Source organism: Ciona robusta, chromosome 7 (genome assembly GCF_009617815.1).
Source record: "Ciona robusta chromosome 7, ASM961781v2".
NCBI lineage: Eukaryota > Metazoa > Chordata > Ascidiacea > Phlebobranchia > Cionidae > Ciona > Ciona robusta.
Window position 1 is genome coordinate 4,585,178 of NC_143241.1, and position 22,401 is coordinate 4,607,578.

Genomic DNA, 22,401 nt, shown 5'->3' on the forward strand with positions numbered 1-22,401 from the left:
GTATAGGGTATATAAGCATCAAAATGAACACAACCGCATTAGGTTTGGACACCCCAGTTCAATTATCATGTTGGCCAAGCATACTAACAAGTTCAACGACCGATAAAAGGACGAGTGAGATCATTGCTATCGTGTTTCTAGCAGTTGTGGCTTCATTAAACTTTGCCTGCAGTTTGGGATGTATTGTAGTAGTCGCCGCTACTCCAAAATTACACAAAACGGCTTGGTTTTTAAGGTGAAATTAACCTCGTTTGCAGTTTTTAACTTATAGTAGAGTGGGGAGAGACGAAACACCTTTAGCACATAAAATCTAAACATCCTGATTGTTTAAAGTTAACAACGATCTATAAAAGTCGTATGAATACGGTTTTATAACTCTTTAAATGTTCTTTGTTTATTACCAAGTGGAACGAGAAAATATAAAAAGGTGTCCCATCTTTCCCCACTCCACTATATCTTTCGCAAAATAATTTATAGGCCCATTTGGCGAGTACTTTTATTAAATTAAACCTTTTTGTTTTGCTTACCGACGTTTACGAATCATTTTTGTCTTTTCGTGTTTTCATACTATAATCATTTTAGCTACTATAAGCAAAGAGACAGGATAACGAGCCATATCTGGCTTACACCCCAGGTCCCATTACATGTCACATTGTAGAACTTTATATTCACGTATAGTATAACATACCCGTTTAGACAAAATAACCTATTAAGTTAATTGCACAGAGCATCAATGGCGGCAAAGGATTTGGTGCTCAGCTCGACAATGACTGGTTTTGCTTTGTGGAATATTCTAGTACAGAAAGAAGTCACTGACACTCGAAAGATGAACCCGGTAAGTTAATGCTGTGAATGTATGTATAGAAAACTATGACATTATAAGAGATAATATGTAATGGATTAATTGTATATAGTAAGAATGGGGCGGGGTGGATACTGTTATCACATATCTTACGTTTCCTAATCGTCCAACAACGCTTTTTTAGATCGTGAAATAATCTTTGTTTACTACCCAATGACGCAATAAAAGAGAATAAAAACATAAACCATCTTACCCTAAACTAATATAATCAGGGAAATAGTCTGTGCAGCGTTTAAAATTACGCATATACCTTTGGGCCAACGCGGCCAACCATATAGTCAAGCGTTTGTATCAATTTAGTGCTTACTGCTAAACTACTATCACAACAAAACGCTTGTGTATAAAAGGCTTTGACGTAACATAACTATTTGTTGAGTGGCCGCTTATGTGTGTGTTGGGCCTATCTATACGAAAGAGAATGATAAAGTAAGCCATATACGTCTTTGTAGTGCAGTTATATTTTCTGGAGGTTTTATTTACAGCATGCGTTTCTTGAGTTATAATATGGGTGTCTTCTTAAACACCAGACACAAGTGGAGTATTTAGATACTTTATGCTCACTTTCGAGTTATAACCTGGGTGTTTATTATACATCGGGCACACATGGTGTATTTTCACAACTCATGGTCACTGCCGAGTTATGACATGGGTGTCTTCTTAGAACACCAGACGTGCATGGTGCTATTTATACACCACATGTACACTGTCGATTTGAACTGACGATATCCATAATCCCCATGCCCGCGATCGAAATAAGACAATATTCGCCGCAACTAAACCGCATTAAATAATAAGCATATAACATAATAAGAGCCCATAAGTAGCATATACTATTCAATCACAATATCCTGTTCGTTAATAACACAAAACAACAGGAAAGCGCTTTGTTAGTAGATTAGATTACTTAGGGAAATGTGCAAAGGGTTAATGAAGCTTACGGGCCAGCAGAGCGAAAAGCAATATACGCGTTAGTGTGTTGGAGAAATCAATAACTTATTGACACGAAAACAGAGCCGCGAATTTTTAAAGTTGTCTCCTTTCGCAACTATGGTTTAATATATTGGTTCACAAACACAAACTTTTTAATCTGTAGCCCAAATATTTATTTAACAGCAGTTCGTGGCTTACCGCGTTGTAAAATATTAACTGCTCAAGTAAATTTGTGGCCCAACGCTTATGTCTTCGTTAACCACTGGGTTATGCTACATTGCATGTAACATTATATGTAGCGGGACAATACTGCGTATTGTTAGTTAAACATCTCTACTTTGAAATTCAACAAATATAGTTATCAATTTAAAAACAGTTTATCCTTTTATTTATGGAAGGATTGGCAAAGTTGGGACATCGTTTCATTCTATTTTCTCCTCGCACATGGTAGTAAACAAAGAACATTTAAATAACCATAGATCCATATCCCTACGACTGCCATAGACCGTTGTTAATTGTTTAAAATATGAACATGATACCGCAAAGCGCATTTACATCGTCGTGTTGTAACATTATACCCTTTCATGCAGATTATATTCATATGCAGTGTGGTATACATCACATGTTTTGCTGCCTCTTTCGTGCACATCATGATTTTAAGCTTCGATAGACACCAAGTTATAGCAAGACCATTTAGGTATGAATGAATGAGGGTAATATATGACATGTAATTTAGAAAACCTGTAAGTAGCCACTTGGATAGAGAAACTGCCGTTAAGCGTCGTGCCCATAAAGGAGACACATGCGCTCACAAAGGTAGCAGCGTCGAGCTTCAAAGGCTCTCGACTTGTCCTTACTGAACATAAAATTTCATTTTTTACTTTTTTTACTACTGTTTTATGAAGGGCATTAAAATTCATAATTTTGCATTCAGGTACCACACTGGCGAGCTTCTACCCCCCAAAGTTGCCGCTATTCTGATTGGCTCCGGTTGGACTTTCTGTTTCGTCATAGGGCTCAGTGTGACGTCACAGTCGGTGGAGCAGGCAGAGCGCGACAACGATTTAAAAATTGACGGAAGTTTGTTCCCCGTATACAGGATATCTGGGGTGCAAAAATGGCTGCTGGGTTGTGGGATGCTAATGGTGTTTGTTATCACTGTACAGATGCTAGTGAGCGCTATGGTCATTGTAAGTTGGATCTTACTAAACATATGTTTCATTTTGTATATTTGCCCGCTAGGGTAAATAAGTTATAGTGGGATGGGAAAGATGGGACACCTTTAGCATATTATATTTAAATATCTTGAGCGTTTTTTAAACAAATTACAACAGTTTATGGGAGTCGAGAGGATACAGTTTTATAATTCTTTGAATGTACTATGTTTACGAGAAAACAGAATAAAAATGTGTCCCATCTTCTCCCACCACACTCTACTATACAATATTTCCTTCATATAAATGTAACATGTTGATCGTCGCGTGTCTACAGTTGTAATAATACGTTTTGTCTTATACACCTCGTGCCCGCTTACAATTTTCCACGTATCTAACTTTGTAAAGAATTGTTTGATTTTTTTAACGTTTACGCCGACAATGGTACCAGTAACTTAAATTTTAGAAGAAGGTTTCAGCAGCAAAAACAACTGTTATTAAAATACATTATGCTACCCAGCTATATACTACAGAATTCCCCAAATTCTAAGTATGAATGTAACACCTAACAGTTTCAATTAACTATCGTCCATACTTTTATCAGCTTGAATGCCTTCAACGAAAAATTTTAAACAACCTAATTAATACTCTTTTCACGTTAATTCCCACGTCTGGTTTAAGCCTTAAATTAAATTTTGATGCCAGTAGTATCATAAAATAAAACCTTACCAACCGTATGGTATGGTCCAGTCCGGTTACATTAAGGCACTTCATATTTACCGCTACCCATATGGTTATCGTATGGTTCTGTGTATATCTCATAAATTACTCAGAAAAAAAACATTGGTAATTTAATATTCTGACAGTTGTTTATCTATAAGTGTTTATCTTTGCAAAGGCCTATCTATATACACCATGGCGTATAATGTATTGAATATATACCGTATCCAAACATGTATCTATATATATAATGCACTACATACCCGTATGTTCATGTGTAAGACGTTTCAACCGGTGGTCTGTTTACAATTTACATTATCTGATCTGTCAGTCAAAAACTAAACGGGGATATATTTTTTGAGGCTATATTAATGTATAGTGGGGTGGGGAAGATGGGACACCTTTAGCACAAAATATATAAATATCCTGATCCTGTTTTAAACAATTAACAACGGTCTATGAAAGTCGCGAGGACAAGGTTTTATAACTCTTTGAATGTTCTTTGTTTACTACCAAAATGTACGAGGAAATGGAATGAAAAGGTGTCCCATCTTCCCCCATCCTACTATATTCTAAATATGCCATTACGGTATCTATTCTACCCCACACTTTTATACCTTAGTGTATTTTGTAAGCTATTAAAGGTTATATTTAAACTAAACAATACAAAAATATTTAATATTATATAATGCAGGAAATTCACCTTGCACATTCTCTAGGTTAACAAGAGAGCGAAGGAACGAAAGTTGCAGCTTCTTACCGGTGTGGGGATTCCCGAACCTCTTCAAAGCAGGAACAATTCCGTTTGTCACGTCACGAATAAAAGCAAAATCAACCAATCAACCGTGATCGATGATTCGAATGAGAACTCGGAAGCGGACGCCAATGATTTCCTTTTATCTGGAGGATTTGGTAAAGGTAAACTATTATTACGTTTATTCAGTATAATAACGTGGTTAACACAGAATGGGTTCGAGACTGGGCGCTGCTACCATTGTCAGTGTGGGTTTCTCTTGAGGGAGATACTTACCGGCAATTGCTCCAACCCAGTGGTCACTAATGGGTTGTTCAAATTATCAACTACACAGAAAAACAATTACATACAGAGTTATATACGTAAAACTTGTAAGCAGCCACAATGTGCATGAAACAAACAGCCGTTTAAAGCGAATGTCGTCGGCCCAAAACGTTGAATACACTCGTGTACAAACCTATATATGCCATGCACATTATAATTAGGTTATTTGTTTTACATTAAAAACCAAAATCTTGTTTATTCCTGTATAACGACAAAGTTTGTTGTGTTAAAAAATAACGTAAGTAACATTACTACGTCAGAGTGACGTCGTGAATATTTCCAGGTTTGCTTCCCAACCCAGCGTTATGGGGAAAAGAAGAAACCAAACCAGAAGTCACAATATTTACACCAGTCAACTACAGACCTAGTATATTACGTAGGATCCGAGATACGTGGGCTCTTTATTCGACCATCTTTTGCAGTATTGTGTTCACGCTAACGAACTTCATCCCTTTTTATATTCTCATCATATTTGACCCACCAGGGTCTTCGACCATAGTAGCAGGTCAGTGGTTGCCAACAGTTTAGTTTCTATTGCTAAGAGCCTACCTTTGTAAATATAATTTAACCTAATTTAGTCCAGTCGGTTAGTGTCACGAATTGTATGCAAAAACGAAGTAAGGTAACGGCAAACTTGAATCTATATTCTATATACCAACTGTTACACAATCGCATACACAATAGATATAATATAGGGTAGGGTATGAAAACATAACTTCATGTTGCCTCATCGATTATACCATAGTAACGAATATGCAAGTAATAGTCAAAACCTCTAGAGCGAGAAGTAACGATATAAATTCATGTATCGCTAACTCCAGTCTTAAAGCTACCACACATACCACACACACAGTTTCTAAGCAGTCGTCAGAAGCGTGAACTGCCGCAAGTAATTAAATAGTAATCAACGTAAGGTGCGAGGTGACGGCATTTACCATACCAGTGAGTCAGTCAGGTCAACGTTGGATTCCAACTTAATTCATCTTATCGTGTTGTAAGAAATATATACAGTTTGAGCTAATAGAATAAACTTTCGACTGTAAAAGACCGCTGGTAATTGTTAAAATAATTGAATCATGCTGGTAAGCGGGCACGATTTGGAAAAAAGGAATATCAACTGCTAACGCTACCTTACCCTAGTTTAATCTATTGTTTAAACTTAACCTATAACAATTCACGCGAAATTGCAAAAAAAAACAAGTTTTTGAACTTTCAATAAAACATCGAAAGTTTTGTACGCACATTTCTTTATTCTTTGACATTATTACATTATGATTCGACGGCGCATGTCAGACACTAATCTGATTAAAGTCGGGTCGATATTTAACCTTTAACCCACAGAGGAATCATGCCTTCTAAATATAGAAACCGATTCTCAAAATAATTTAGAAACCTCGTTTATGTCAATAGCAAAAGCTTAATATTCCAAGGAATGCCAAATGAATAAATAGATATAATTAATCATCAGAGTGTCATAAAAAGGGCGGTTGATAAACCCCCAATACTAAACTATACCCACATAAAACTTTACGAACAGAAAAAGTAGTATAGGCTACTTGCCTTGAAAAAGGGATAAGTAACAAATTTATTTTTACAGACAACACTGTGCGATATGATGTCATACCATTCTCCTATTGTGTCACGTGCGCGATATTCGAGCTCCTATTGGCTGGCCAAGGAATCGCGTACGTCATCATATACATTATAACAGATGACGAATTCCGACCTGCGATATTGAAGCCTTTCAGCGCAATAGGATGTACGGTGAGTTAGAAACGATGCCGTTATTGCGTGTAACATACAGGTTAGTAGGTTGGGGTATAAGATGGTCTACGCCCTACGGTACAGAACATAACAAGTATAGTCGTATTTGCTGTGTAGTAAATACCACTACTAATCTCGAATGCTATCTCTTCTTGTTATTAAGTCAACGCTAATCGAAATCCTAGACACAACTTAGTCTACGTGAAGTAACGTAATAATTACAAAATCCTCTCAAAAGAATTTACATTGAATCGTTGGTTCTTGGCGCCGTAACTACTGCTACGACTGCATGGATTTAACATTTCCAATACGCAGAACTGCTTAACCAAACACTGAAACTGAAATTTTTCGAAATGGCAAGAAATAATGTCGTCTGTTTTTCTGCAGAAAACCTACCGAAAACCTCGCCGCAAATATTCAATAGACCGCAGGAGGTCTAGGGTTGAATCAGGAGTTGACTATAACGGCGCTGGGTTACAAATGAGAACCACTAATTCCGGAGATTGATTTCCTTCTGTCGAGCAGTATGCATGCGCATGTGGCATGACCGTGACGTCGTATTGGTGCTTGTGAATCAGCAACGCCAATGGTGGGACTTAAACCGAGGATCTCTGACTTGCCGTTTAAAATAAAGCTGATTTTTTCCTATGTTTTGTTTGTTTGTTTACTCAACAAGCTGCCGAATAAACTGTTTTGTTTTTTTGTAAATAAACCAAAATATGTTCCTTTCTAATCGTGTTTACTACCACAGCAGCATAAAAATATAGATATCTGTAAAAAAACTAGGAACTAATTATTAGCAGCAACAAACCGATAAAGAATCTACTGTAAGCAAATCTACTGTAAGCAGACAACTTCTGATAACGTAATACGAGATACTATGACGTCATCAACGCCAAGCTGGAAAAGATTTTGAGGTTGATCGTTTACGACCGCCAGATGTCACAGAACAGTTTAGAAGGCTCGTGTCTGCTGACTGTAGAATGTATAAGATGAGTTTTATGCTCACTGTAAGTTAGAACACATGATACCAAACTCTTACATTTTTCAAAGATTGTTTCAACGGACTGGAAGCCACACTTGGTTGAAATATACTCTGTGAATAAACATGAAAGACAATATTATACTAACTGTTCGTCATATTCTAGCCAATCTTATACGCCATGTATTAAAGTTAACTATATATACGGGATATTGTGTGCTAACGGTAAGCATCATACCCTAATGGTAGTATATAGAATACAATATTCTTGACAGTAATTAAAAGTTATATAAACCTTATTATCAAAGGGAGGATTGCCTTTTAAATAACGAAGCAAATTCTCGGCTGCTACTTTCGTGTCTCCGGTAGGTGTCGCTGAAGAGGAGTACATACCAAGTATCTGGGATATTTCACTCATCTGTAATTAAATGAATGAATGAATGAATGAATGAATGAATGAATGAACGTAACTTATTAATTCTTACAACGAGTCGTTAAAACACGGTTGTTCCGTTTTATACACCGCGTGCCCGCTTACGAGTTACCACGCAGCATGTAACACGTATGAGCCCAAGGATTTAGACCAGGATTTAGACTTTGTCCCGTTAAATCATATTGCTGGTCTATTGTCCAAATACGAATCGTTAACCTGGTCCCTCATTCTTTTTTATATGTTGGTGCGTACGGCGAGTTAAGATAATATTAAACAACTGTAGAATAAAAAATATTTCAAAACCTGTGCCGGACTGAAGATGGACGGTGATTGGTCGGTTAGTTGTGGGAGGGGAGTTGCCATGGTAACGGGTTGGTTTACCTTCACATCGGTTGGAGCGAAACGAACGACAGGCTTCGACCGTTTCGTGGTTGTTGAACTAACAATATTATGATGTGATTAACGTTGTAGCGGCAGATAAAGAAAATTGACGAATTACCTGGTAAGTACGTGATTTGTAGTTGCCATAGCAACGGTCATAGGAACCAACTTGTTCTGCTTGACTGGCACAAGATCAGGTGACGCTGCAACGAACAACAGCGAAGTCGTTTCAGGATAAGTTAAAAACTAGGGCAAAGCGTCAGACAAAAGCTTATGCAACACATACCATGAGACTGATGTTGTACCATATGTTGACTGGTGTGTGGTTGGTTTCGAACCACTGCTGGTTGTTCTACTGCATTCTCTTTGTTGTCTTCATTATGACGTAGTGACACGTCATCGACCATGGTTGACACGGGGTCACCTGGAGGTCGCTGTAGAAGCTGCGATCGTGATGTCATAGTTGAAATGTGACATCCGGTTCATTATGACGTCACAATGAGATGCTATTCACTAATTCTCACGATATTTCGTGACAATGGTGATTCTTATGAAATAATCGTGTACGGAAGTATGTGTCACGTCATAATAGATAACGCTACGTTTCGTGGAGGTAGGTGAATAGGGTTCGAGATATTTTGGGAAATGTTATGGTCATTTCGGTTTACATTACGTCCCTTTTTTGTTTATTTATATATATATATATATATTTATTTCTATATTTGAATGAATGATGTAAAATGGGAAACAAAATCTTTTAAGCTAAGCAATAAATATTCGTACAGAAAGTTTGTTGCTCACCATTTGAACATAATGTTGCAACTGCTTCTGTCGTACAACCTCATCCATCACTATGGAGTTGTCATGACGAATTGGCTCAACCACGCTATGGACATATGTATAAGTTAGATTACGTGGCTCTGGGAATGTACATTCAGTTACAGTGTTGCGTGTGCGTGCAATAACGTTGTTGCCGTGGCGACGCTGATTAATTTGTTTCAATGCTCTTTTATCGTTCCATTTAGTAGTAAGCAACACATATTTACAGAATGTTATAACGATATCCTCACTACCGTAAAACAGCGTTGTTAACTGTTCATTACAACACTAGGAAATACGGAAAATTAGGTGCTAACGGTGTCCCATTTTACCCCACAATATTATATATACCTTGGTTGTGGTTGTTGCATTAGTTGGTCACTTGGTTGTGTTTGTGGTACAGGTATAGGGTGATTTGGTTGAGGAACAGAATCATAATATTGTTGAATTCGACTCGAAAATGATGGAATTTGTGGATAACTGGTAGTTGTACTGTGTATTGGATATACTGTAGTTAGGTATGTATGTAGTTACAGCAAGTTTATTAATAAAATTGGCCAATTACACTATTTTAATAATGTTGTACATGTACAGTACTGAAATATAATACATTACATATTCATTTTAAAATTCATACTAAAATTGCAAACTGGTAAAATTGCTTTAATAACATTGCTTATACTACTATGCACCAACTAAAACTACACAAGGTTCATTCAATGAAAATTAGAACCTCATTGTAATATACAACTTTAGGCCAAGTAAACAGATAAGAAAACATTACTTTTCTATCTAATGAACCACACTACTATAATAATGCAAATGTAGTTATGTTTAGTTAACACTTCACCTTTGACTTATGTCGCTGATAAGTGATAAATTAGTAAGCGGTTCTTCCGTGATATCCATCTTTTGTGTAACTAAGATAAGTTGGTTTGTTTAATATTGATAAAAAATATTGATGTGGTGTATGCTATGCTATGTAAAGAAGTGTGGTATGTTGGCATAGGTATATCGCAACTTTAAAACAATCATGAGCAGGTGTTTTAACAATGTTTTAAACATAAAAATATGCTTTATCCTGTTAGGTGTATAAACCAACATGCAGCCAAAGTACATTTTCTTGCAATATTAATCGATGAAGTTTCCTATGTTTGGTGACCATCAGTGTTACTGGATTTTAGCAATGTCACTCCAGATTTTATGCAAAGCTAAGAAAAGTCAAAAATGTGTCTAAACTTGTGTAGCAAAGAACTGTGACAGTAAAATATTAGGAAATGTCCAAGACTCATCAAACAGCGTAAACACAAGACTATAATCACCTTGGTTATTGGTTTTTTGGTTGGATTGTTGGTTTATTGGTTCATGTTGGTTCGTATGATGGTATGCTTTGAAACTGTAGAGAAAATGAGAAAAATATTCGTGATCTGTTATAAATAGGTGAGTTTCTACAGCATGGCTATGCCATGGGACATGAAGTATAGGAGAAAGTTGGCCCATTACCCCACAAGCTTTCCTTATTTTGTCAGTTTTATATTTTTTCATTATATTGTTAGGAGATGTAATAGATTGGTAGCAACTCTAATAATCGGATAATTTTCTCACCTCTGTTCACATGGTTCGTAGGCTTGTGATGTCATGATGGATTGTGATGAAACAATACTTGGTGCCTGGTTTAAAGAAAACCAATTCAAAACATAAAACCTAAACATATATATACTTTACTTACTGGGGTGAGATGGTACGAACTCGTCTCTAATTCGTGTTGACTACTTGGTGGGGTGATGGAGGAACCACCCACAACCTAAGAATTGTTTCGTTATAAATTTAGTAATTATTACCTAAACTAACTGCTGAACTAATGCAATTGGAAGCACTGGCAAGCAAAAGGAAGTCTACTTTATAAAAATGGGTTTGCCCATAAAAAAAATGAGGTCCTATTGTAAGGCACACCATGGGAACTTGGACTTAGACTGGTTCATTATTCCTAACTCACAGTCTAATCATATTAACCTCAAGTGTTTCATTATAATGAGATTGTAGAAGGTTTTGCATCTTTCCAAGCATTTGTTGACGAATCAATTCACTCTTGACTTGAAGTCTGTGAAGCAACAAACACTTTATAAGCAAACAAAACTAGGTGGTTTGTAAAACATCAAATTAAAGGTAACTGGTGCACCATGTCACAAATTTGCATATAATGTGTACATGGCCTACTTTTGATTTTGGGACTTTTCATTTTCATCCAGTGCCTTTTTCATTGCAGCCACTCTTTTTTGCAGTTCTTCTTCATATCTCTCACTTTGAGCTTTCAGTTCTCTCCTGTGACTCTCTACTAACTCCAACACCTGTGCAATTAACACATAGTAACGTAGTTAATAATCACTGACTGGCTACATTAATTAACTTTAGCAAAGTACCATGTTCCACCCTATGCTATGTCATACGGGTGAGGTCATTCAGCGTGGCACTTCATGACCCCAAACTCGATACGGTTTGGTTGCAATGTATAAGCAGAACCACCAGTTCATAAGAACTAAAACTACACAAGAAACATCATAGGTTGTATCATACCTGCTTTTTATTCGCCTCTCTTAGTAAATTTTCATTCTTTTGTGAACTTTGGTGAAACTGGGAGAGCTTTTCGGTTATCTGGGACAAAGATGTTTAATTAGTTGAATTTAAGGTAGAACGTGTAATAATGCGTGTAATATACAGTAGTGATGACACTCTTCTTTTATGTAAGTAACATTCTTTCTTTTTGTGTTGCATAACTGTTTTAGTTTATTTACATTTTATGTTACAAGTATTCTTTTCTCATTTTCTGTTTGCCTAAGTAACTGTTTTAGTTTATATTATAAAAGTCACATTATTATAGCTGATGTATTTTGTGTATTAGGGTAAATAAACAATTAATTTAAAATAAATCTAGTTTAAGATTTACCAATTACTTAAACCATTTGAATTGCATTCATGTCAATATTATAGTTATGCTTGTTTGAGCGTGGCAAGAAAACCTACACACCTGTGCTTATAATGTGCGCTATTGAATGACAAACAGTTTATATATTAGAATTGCTCTTCTGATAATCCATTGATTTATTGCAACAGCGTTTCATCTGTCACTTGGTCAGACATTATAGGCGTTTTTACCAGAAGAGCTATTTCTAATATTATGTTATGGCTGATAGCAACAGCAGTAGGACAAATAGGTTGTTATTAAATGGTTGGGAGTTTTAGTTCGGTTAAAACGTTTTGTATGCAACGGGTGTTTACTGTGTTTGGTGCTCGTCCAAACTTTTCGTAAAAAATGAATACTTCACTTCTACAGTTGAAGTTTAAATTGTTATGTTGGTCTATTTTATAAGCTATTGCAACATCAGCAAATATATATAAATCTAGTTGTTGTGGTCTCTTAAAACGTTATATTACGATGTGTTACTGAGTATGACAATAAACTGATGAAAGTGTTTAAGACATCGAAACGGTGTTTGCATTACAATAAAAATGTGCCGGAAAACATTATAAAAGCTGACACGTTATTACACCCTAACGACTAACCCATTAAGCCAGAATTGGCTTAGCTGTAAGGATATAAACCTCACTTAAGACCTACACTGTGTGTTAATGCCACGTCATTCGCAAGTAAACGTTATTTACGTCTCATTCAACAAACGAACGAAGTAGCCTGCGCCAGAATAGCAGGAAGAAACTGGTATAAACCGGTTCCGAAAAGCAGGATATGAAAATGCGTGTGGGATATTAAAACAATAAGTTTAGATATAATATGAGTAGTATTTATTCCCTCACTGCTAGTTTAGGCGAACTAAACGAAATTGGTTTACTTACGGTAAATCGGATTTTTTGTAATAACGTATATCTTGAAATGTTTGATACCTAAACTTAACCTGCTAGTTCTAAGTCGTATTGACCGGACACCTTTAGCGCATAATATTCAAATATCCTGATCGTGTTTTAAACAATTAACAACGGTCTATGGGAATCGTGAGGATACGGTTTTATAATAATTTGAATGTTCTATATGTTCACTACCAAATGGTACGAGAAAATAGAATGAAAACGTGTTCTATTTCCCTCACCCTACAGTATATATATATATATATTTCAAAACTAAAATCGCCCAATCTGATGTGACAATCATTCTGTAAACCTGTTTTAAATGATGTAAGAGCTTTTAAAAAAACGCGAGATAATATTGCTTGAAAAACAGGGAGGTACCCCGATGTTTTGGAATAAACAAACGTGGTTAAGAATGTTTGAACATTTTAGAAATTCTTTCGTGCTGAGGGTCGTGTAGTTTAAACCAGTGTTTTTCACATAGCATACGCATCTTAAAAGTTCGTTGACCTGGGGTGTAGGTTTACTTCATTTTCCCAACACCCAGGGTGCTATCACCTAGACCGCAGTAAGGCAGTTTATAGACATTCAATAATGTTTTTTTAAACATAATCTCGTTAGCGATACAGGCTTATAACTACGAATACCGGCCTGTCCCATACGTCCAGATAACACAGAATAGAATGTGTTATGTTAGCGCAAAAGCTCAAGAAAACAGTCCAATAGTGAAAGGATAAGATACAATGCCTTGAGATAACAAAAATTGATAGACAGAAATTCAAGAGAAAAAAGCTGCGATGACGCTGCTTATAATAAAAGCATTGAAACTGCCAAATAGCATATTAAAACACAAGTAAGCCACGAACCTGGGAATTTGGCATAGTTGATCAATTACTCCAAAGCATGAGTCAATTGATTTATAATTTGAGTGCAATTAGAAAGCGTATGTGTAAATCTGTTTAGAATAAAGTAATACAGAGTCACGTACGTATAGGCTTAGATTTATTAATACTATGTGTTTAATAGGTGTTTAAATACAAAGGTAATAAATCACTTCCTGGTTTATTGGAAGGGAAATTATTAAAAATGAGTTTAGAATATTTTGTAGCAACAATCTAAGGCGTTTGAAGCTCAGTTTACGTGACGAAGGTGCTGTACCTTGGTAAATACGTCGCACGCACACACACACACACACTCAGACGCCACGTACGCACACGCATGCACCGCATTCTATTCATTCTACACCACTCAAACAATCGGTTGTTACGACGCTAGGCAAAGCGGGCGTATTTCAAACTGTGTATGGCCTGTGGTTAAATGCGTTGTGTAACAGTCTAACTTTGTAAACTATATTACGGTGTTGTAATTATGATACTGGTGCGCATCCTATTTTAGGTATTTGCTGCAGTTTGTTTAGGTTTAAACGTAACGGAGAAAAACGTAGGTAAATGCACCGTATGTGTATATACATACATTTAACTGCTGTAAACACGAAGTGTATTGTAAATTAGAAGCAATTTCTGTAGTTCAATAGCTTTAAACGTAAAAGAGAGAATGATGATAGTACTGAAGGCATATTAAGTTACTTCAGTGTAGTGTTTTGTATTTAATCTAGCTTCTATAGAAGTTAAGTGTTACTTTAGTGTGCAACGTTAACTATAATTAGAGAACGTATTTTGCCCCACGATTGGTCAAGTTCCCACAGCAGCTTATAGAAGTAAATTATGTTATAGCAGTAGATTTAAGTGATTTACTTATGTAGTGTGTTATTTACTTCCACTCCCAATGTTGTTACTCTCATATTACCCAAGTATTACTGCTGTAATATTTCTTGGTGTATTTGAACAACCAAATGATTGTACACATGGCGTTTTATGTGTTGGGTGCTATTAAGAATAAAAAACGCTGCCAAGATTCGAATTACTGTATATACAGAAATATATACTGCTTTTATACAGAGTTAATTTATTCATTGCTATTATATATTAGATTATCTCAAGGATGTCAAGATGGTGATAGAAATAAATAATGTTTTTATACAGTACTGCATTTTCTATTGTCAGTATATGCTAGGTTGTTTTAAAGGAATAATATAATGCATAACAGAGGGTTATGACCAAGATCCAATGCCTTATGTTTGAAAGCAACTTGAAGAAAGGAATAAAAGATGAGGTTTCTAAGAGGATTGAACATTCTACGTATTATGACCGGGATAATGCTGGGTTTTTTAAGTCGGATTGCATTTGAACAATTAAGGGGTTCAACTAGACTTACTGTAGGGACCCACATGGATAACATAAAGAGCCTTGATTGCCCAAAATGCCCAATTGATGACCACTGTACACTGTGTGAACCTACACACGTCAAAAACCCTACAGAAAATATTCCGAGTGCTTATAAACCAAAGGGTATGTATGAGGTCACTAGGTGGCTTCAGTTTGATGAGCATTACGTCTATGACATCATAAATGAAGAACCGAAGATTCCGTTAGTAGGACACTGGCTTGAAGAGGTTCGAGCTGTCACTCATGTTGCAATGGATTATATAAACGCCAACAGAATGCTAGGGCAAAGCTGGAGTTTAGTTAAATTACACGATGGATATTTAAGAAGAGATGCTTTGCGTGGTACGGAGTATATACTAGATGTGGTGGTGCAGCCCGCAAGTCATAACTTTAGTTATTTCATAAATGAGAGAATGTTTAGGGTGAATCTTGTGCATCCCTTGAAGTCAATGGGTGAAGCAGAAGAAGTAAGAGTCCAACGTCATGTGGAGGGTCGGTTGAAGATAATTGTACCAGCAAAGATTGTAAGTTTGTGTGAATAAGAGGTGCATTGGCATGTTATAGGATCTTACCCGTGAAGCAAGAATTGTAAGTTTGTGATGTATGTTGGGCCAACTCTGGCCTTTCATTTCATTCAGATTTACATAAACACTAAGTAGTTCGTCCGGGTGTTGGGGTAATAGGTCAAAAAAAGAGATAGAGATGATTCATGAATCATCTCTATTTGGTAGAAAACTAAAAATATTTACATAATAATATAACCAGTTAATTGGTAAAAACATGATTAAAAAATATAAGATATTATGTGCCGACAGAATACATCTTACTCTACAGCACTATAAAAATTATGTTTAGATAAAAGTTCTAAAATTTTGTTTATATTTTCAGACCTCGCCTGGCATTGTGGCATCGATAGATAACTTTGTGAAATCAAAACCTAAACCCCAAGTTCACCTAGTGCTTGTTCTATTTCTTGGAAGCAACAAAAAAGAAATATCTGGGTATAAAAATAAACTTCAAGAACTGGAAACCAAAATTAAAAGCTACCAAAAAGTGAACATACAAATCTACCCTGTGGAAGGTGGGTAATACAATGTCATTTAAAATATACTTGTGCAACTGCAGGACAATCAGCTAAAGTTATGTTGTTTCGTTAAACTTTAGATAGAGTTTTGCTTGACAGCAAAGCATTTAAAATCATTACTTTGTTAAACTTAAAAAGATTTGAAGTTTGGACTTAGCTTTTGTGTTTTTAAGTGTACTTAAGTGTTTAACAAAGTACATATAGGGTTTCACTTATATTATAACCATCCATATTATGACATCATATTTTTCAGGTTTATACAGCTATTTCAAGGGGGTAAGATATGGAATAAAGAAGGCAACGATATCTACTGATGTTGTTTTACTTGCAACCATTGAAGCTGCTTTCACAGAGCAATTATATCATCACTGTCAAGCAAATGCTATCCCTAAAAAACGAGTATATTTTCCTATTGCATTCGGACAATTCAACCCAGACATTATTAAAAAAGGAATGCCGCCTGGGAAACCTAAAGATGTCAACAAGAGAGACCATAATAAATTCACAGGGTATTGGATGCATGACACTTTTGACTTTGTATGTGCTAATCAAGCTGACATGGTCGGAATACTTAACAATTTAAGCTCTCTGGGCAGAAGAATGGGCTCGACTACAGAGGCACTCGGGACCAAAATATACGATGCTTTTTTACGAAGTGACATTGAGGTTATATGTGCAGTGGAGCCAGGGTTGTATAGGACTTATGGCATGACGTGTTCAAAAGGTGAACTAACAGATAAATCATATCAACATTGTATGAGAACTAAGGCTATGAGTCTCGGATCAAAGCCCGCGCTGGGTATTTTATATATAAATGAAGTTTTGCAGAAGAAAAACTGATTTTTTGAAAAAGTAATTTTCTTGTTTCTTTTTTATATTATGCCAAAACATTGTGTATCTGTGTTTTAGTTTATGTGCCAATTTCCTTTTTAGTTAAATGGCTGCAACTGTAGTTAACTACAATTTTAAAGCATCGTAAAATGGTGAAGCAATAATATATAGTTAAAAAAAAAAAATTTAATTATTGTGTGCAATTATTTTTGTCATACTATCTAAATGCGATACTAATTAGAATTTGTTATTAAAAAAGCATCTTGCCAATATTGTGGTAATACCTCAATTAGTAGCTTGCTATTTAGTTCTAAATTAAATTAACAGGTTCATATTAAAGTACAATTGTATAAGTCGGCAAAATAAACCTATTACAACAGTTATTAAACTTTTAGTTGAGGTCCATACTTATAGTCAATGTTCTTGCTATTGTTATTGCTATAATGCATATAAACTGTACAACCTGTATGGATCTAACAGTTTAGGGCCTTAGCCCACCACATACAAACAAGCTAAATATGGAATCTACAAGTTTGGTGTCTAAGTCTATATAAAATAAATGTTAAGGTTCAAATTTATCCCACCAATATATACAGAGGGTTCTGGAACCATGTAGATTTTTACAAAACTCCATTTGAATATTAAATTAGTGAAACATTATTATAATAGATGCTCAAATTAATCACCATTTGCATTGACCCCTACATCAACTCTCTTTTAGTTTTTTTACACAATTTGTGCACCGAAAATTGATACCTGTACAAACAATCACCTACCTGTCTCTCAGTGTGTATTTCATTCTCAGCTTTAAGTTTCTGCAGCATGGCTGAGTGTTTTGCATCCAACACTGCAGATGATGTCTTCATTGACTCCATCTCTCCTCTTTGAGCATCCAGGAGTCCTTCCAATCTCCTCATCTCTTCCTCAGTGGATGCAAGGCTTTTTCTGAGGTCCTGAGTCCTCTTTGTCTCTTCCGCAAGCTTATCCTGTGTTAAATAAATAATATTGGTGAAAATCAGATAAGTCCAATCGGTCATAATTGACCATACATGATTATGTGTGATAAAGGATTGGTTGTATTGAATATGTGTAAAATAAAATAATAAACCGGCATGAAGCATGCAAGGTATATTTGCAAGAATATTATCTGTAGCTTGCCAAAGTCCAAAGGGAAACGATTGCGTGGTCTAAAGGTAAACAGTAAACACTGGTCTAATACTACTTCCTCATATACCAGGAAACTATATCAACGCATCTATTTATCAATCAACACAATAGTAATAAATAATGTTTTATATATAACCTTATATTTAAACATATAAATGTAAAAATTATAGTATGTTTGGCTCATGCTGTGCTCTTAAACATCAACTTATCCCGAAGCAAGTAATATCAATCAAGGCATTAATAATATTAAATAATGTTTCAAATTTCACAAGCTGATTTATAATATCAGTTCCAAATTTAGATTTATTTAATTAAGTGCAACTTGCGTATCGGCACCTACTTCCTTTATAACAGGAAGCTATATGTAAGCTGGTGATATCAATTACTGAAGTATCATTAAATAGAGACCTGCTATTTTAATATATGAATACAAGTGTTAAGTTATATTTGATAAATTTGTAAGTTAATGTTAGGTCTTTTAACTGGAAATTATATTACAGCGGGTCATATTCGTAAGGCCATTTTGGACAATAATAAATCAGTATATATAATAAAAGCAACCCGATATTCTGAATGCAAATATTATGATTTGTTTATTAAGTTTCATAACATATTTATTCTGGAACACCCTGTTGCATATATTAATGAGATAAAATTAAATCCTAAAATTCGTTTTATATGAACTTAGTCCCCAAACTGTTAGATTTCTATATATAGCTTGTTTAGTAAATGTTACAACATATTTAATTAATATGTAAATTTTGGAGCATTTATTATTAGACTATATTTGAAGCAGAACTAGCTATTACAGAAAAGTGACCAAAATGCGAAAACATATTTAAATAATATGTAAATGGTATTTAAAACATATGTAAAAAGTTAAGATACAAGAGCATTTATTTCCCGAGCATATTTCAAATACAATCAGCTATTCTAAATAGTGTCTCAAATTTTAAAACTTGAATAATATGTAAATTGTGGCAAAGTTAGGTATAAATGGGGATTTAAATGTTAAAACATGTGTGATTAATTTGTCCTGTTCATGTTAGGCCATCTAAGTGCATTGAGGTTAAGGGTTATTGTTGATTACGTAATGACAACTCATTTCCTGCTCTATCTCCATTTAAAGGAACATGCTACACGTCTGTTAGCACATAGAAGGCTCACGCTGTGCATTGTTATTGCTTGTGACTCAATAAGAGATGATTATGTAGTGGACAAAAGCATGTGTGGTGAAGTAATAAGGACCTAACTGCTAATGAAAAGTTTCAAATTAGAAAACAGTGTTGAAGAATTCATTCAAGCTCAAGATTTAGAAGTAAAAAAAGATGAAAAAAGTTTTATTCTGTTTTTTATTTGCTGGTTTATTTATTATAAACTGTAAAAGTCAGTTTCCTGGCATGCCGCCTCCACCAATGAACAATATACAGAATAGTGCGCTTGGGATTTGCCCAAGCAGCTGTAATATGACATCACAACCATGCGATTGTTACACGGATGGTTTTGTTGAATGCGGAAGGAAACAGCTTATAGTCGTGCCACGTTCACTACCAAGTTGTGCTAAACTTGTGAATCTACAGCACAACAATATAAGCAACATAAGTGAGTATATATTTAAACTCAACTAATATACTTGGCGTTTTAGTATAACTGAACCTCATAGAGTTAAGGTGCCAGAAGTGATTATTGCTAGGGGGCTTTATGGTAAAAAGAAAATTATTAGAAAGCTTATATTACTTAACAATTATACAGACAGAATATATTTTATTTTAGCGGTTTTTGTAGATTTTTAAAAAGTTTTATCGATTTTAAAGACAACTACTCTGAAAGCAACAGCTACTGAACAATTTTTTTGTCTTTACATTAGTTTAAAAAATGTAACTACCACCAATGCACCTGCTATAATTAAACTTATTTATAACATTGCAGGTGTTTGGGATTTCCAAGCATTAACGAACGCGGACACATTAAAGTTATCGTTCAACAAAATACAACATATAGCTGTTGGTGCCATGTCTTTTATGCCAAGTAAGATAAATGAAACTCATAAATCTAACATACACAGTGTGGGAATAATGTACATTAAACCACGTTGGTCAAATTTTTTAAAAAATTCTAATGATATAAAAATGTCTAAGCTCATGTCTTTAAAGTTCTAAAATACATATAAATACTTTTGCCTATAATAAATTACACCTTCACAACTAAGCTGCATAAACAATGGCAAACTCAGAGTAAAAGTAACAGTATATTACCCTTAGGGATGCACATTACAGAATAATTAGGTATTCTAGGATATCCTAGAATACTTTAATTCGAATCTAGAATTCCGAATCTAGAATTTCGAATCTTTTTATATTTATAGGAAAAAAAAATTTTACCCACAAAAGTCAGTTTATTGACCCTTTCATAACAGCCTTGTTGGATCTTGAGTTGTAAAATAATCAAAAATTGTACTATTGAGTAGTTATTGCGTCATGAAACGTATAGCAGGCTATGAAAAGACGTTACGAAACGTTTACTCTCGAAAGTCCCACAAACACAAAAATATTTTTTTTCAAAATTAATAAGTTTCAAAAATTGTTAATATAGTATATGAGATGACGTGTAATGACGTCATTAAACAGAATACCGAATCCCGTAATTAGATTCGAATACAAAAGGATTCGAATCTCACGGATTCGAAATTCTGTAATGTGCATCCCTAATTACCCTTGCACAAAAATTAATTTCAATTGGCGAAAACTAGTCTTAAAATCTATATTAATAAAATACCCAACATTATAATAAGCCATTTAACTAAAATATTAGAATACATAATCAATATATATATATCTAAAATATTACAATAAAAAGTTAAGCTATATAAAACCAAACTTATAACTTTATAATTAAATATTTCATCTGAAAATACTCTTTATTTAATTTCAGATTTAACAAAAGTAGACTTAAACAACAACCTACTAACAACAATAGAAGATTGTACATTTCATGGATTACAAAGTTTAAGGTTTCTTTACATTGAACATAACCAGATTGATGTCATTTCACCAAGAGCATTCAGTGGACTATATCACCTACATACAGTGTCATTTATTGGCAATCGTATAACAACATTCAATCCTCAGTAAGTTGTCAAGTATTAGTTTGTTACCGGGGTGCTGGGTTCAGAGCTTAGTGTGGTTGGTGAGAATTTTTAAATTTTGTGTTAGGTAAAACTTGCAGTTGTAAATTATGCAAGGATGAATGAAAAAAGTAAAAAGACATCTATGTTAATTACTTGGTAGTTAATAGTAAGCAGGAGGTGTATGAATACGCCATTTGTGTCTGGTATACAAGGGGACACCTGTGTTATAACTAGACAGTGATCATGAGCTGTATAAATATTAATCCCTGCATGTGTCTGGTGTATCAGATGACACCCATGTTAAAACTGACATTCAGCACAGTGTGTAGGATTGGGAATACAATATGTACACCTGGTGTACAGTAGGAGTAACCTAAGTACTGCATGATATAAAACAAACACATCATTCCACAGATGGTTCTATGCAATGCCACAACTGCATTCGTTCACGGCACCCCTTAACCCATGGCTATGTACATGCCAACTTAAGTCAAACTTCACTGCAGTAATCAACAACTTCTCAAACATAACGGTAAGCCATTGACAGAAAAGTGATGTATGAATAATATTGTGATTATAATTTCCTGCCCATAAACATATTTTGATATATACAGGTATACAACTATATAAATATTCAGTAGGGTGGGGGAAGATGGGACACCTTTAGCACATGATATCCAAACATCCTGATCGTGTTTTACATACTTAACATCGGTATATGGGAGTCGTAGGGATAAGGTTTCATAATTCTTTAAGTTTTATATGCTTCCCACTAAATTGGACGAGAAAATAGAATGAAAAGGTGTCCCATCTTTCCCCACCCTACTATATGTAAAACGGTGACCACAATTCCAACTTTTCTTATTGTTTGTATAGACACTTAAAAGTAGTGTTAAAGTTGTGTTAAGAAAAATAAAAAGTTGATT

General features: G+C 34.9%; 4 protein-coding genes across 6 annotated transcripts in view; 3 read left to right on the top strand and 1 right to left on the bottom strand.

Annotated features, from left to right (window-relative positions):
- LOC149733993 (uncharacterized) lies at window positions 1-7,241 on the top strand. Of its 2 annotated transcripts, none has more exons than XM_089880718.1 (8): window positions 1-235; window positions 727-835; window positions 2,383-2,489; window positions 2,727-2,982; window positions 4,386-4,584; window positions 5,028-5,249; window positions 6,342-6,548; window positions 6,896-7,241. In XM_089880718.1, exons 1-7 carry the CDS (start codon window positions 24-26, stop codon window positions 6,515-6,517), a joined length of 1,281 nt encoding a protein of 426 aa, XP_089736844.1. In that variant the 5' UTR covers window positions 1-23; the 3' UTR covers window positions 6,518-6,548; window positions 6,896-7,241. The 2 variants fall into 2 exon arrangements, with proteins under 2 accessions (XP_089736844.1, XP_089736843.1); XM_089880717.1 differs by having other exon boundaries at window positions 6,342-6,508.
- Window positions 7,231-22,401, bottom strand: part of LOC149733994 (uncharacterized) — a 26,526-nt gene continuing 11,355 nt past the window's right edge. For both annotated transcript variants that reach the window (XM_089880703.1, XM_089880702.1), the window contains exons 11-26: window positions 17,958-18,167; window positions 11,698-11,775; window positions 11,341-11,471; window positions 11,137-11,224; window positions 10,853-10,927; window positions 10,729-10,793; window positions 10,446-10,519; window positions 9,974-10,043; window positions 9,475-9,615; window positions 9,106-9,190; window positions 8,591-8,747; window positions 8,423-8,507; window positions 8,227-8,362; window positions 7,786-7,908; window positions 7,551-7,604; window positions 7,231-7,484 (exon numbers count right to left, since the gene is read on the bottom strand). In XM_089880703.1, the coding sequence (XP_089736829.1) occupies window positions 7,398-7,484; window positions 7,551-7,604; window positions 7,786-7,908; window positions 8,227-8,362; window positions 8,423-8,507; window positions 8,591-8,747; window positions 9,106-9,190; window positions 9,475-9,615; window positions 9,974-10,043; window positions 10,446-10,519; window positions 10,729-10,793; window positions 10,853-10,927; window positions 11,137-11,224; window positions 11,341-11,471; window positions 11,698-11,775; window positions 17,958-18,167 (1,659 nt within the window). In that variant the 3' untranslated portion in view covers window positions 7,231-7,397. The remainder of the gene's footprint in view (window positions 7,485-7,550; window positions 7,605-7,785; window positions 7,909-8,226; window positions 8,363-8,422; window positions 8,508-8,590; window positions 8,748-9,105; window positions 9,191-9,474; window positions 9,616-9,973; window positions 10,044-10,445; window positions 10,520-10,728; window positions 10,794-10,852; window positions 10,928-11,136; window positions 11,225-11,340; window positions 11,472-11,697; window positions 11,776-17,957; window positions 18,168-22,401) is intronic.
- LOC149733995 (chondroitin polymerizing factor 2, non-catalytic subunit-like) lies at window positions 13,919-17,451 on the top strand. Its single transcript, XM_089880715.1, has 3 exons — window positions 13,919-15,790; window positions 16,155-16,347; window positions 16,604-17,451. The coding sequence occupies exons 1-3, from the start codon at window positions 15,149-15,151 to the stop codon at window positions 17,188-17,190; spliced, it is 1,422 nt and encodes a 473-aa protein (XP_089736841.1). The 5' UTR covers window positions 13,919-15,148; the 3' UTR covers window positions 17,191-17,451.
- Window positions 19,162-22,401, top strand: part of LOC149733996 (uncharacterized) — a 5,022-nt gene continuing 1,782 nt past the window's right edge. The window contains exons 1-4 of the mRNA XM_089880726.1: window positions 19,162-19,950; window positions 20,278-20,376; window positions 21,280-21,475; window positions 21,890-22,007. Of these exons, the coding sequence (XP_089736852.1) occupies window positions 19,677-19,950; window positions 20,278-20,376; window positions 21,280-21,475; window positions 21,890-22,007 (687 nt within the window). The 5' untranslated portion in view covers window positions 19,162-19,676. The remainder of the gene's footprint in view (window positions 19,951-20,277; window positions 20,377-21,279; window positions 21,476-21,889; window positions 22,008-22,401) is intronic.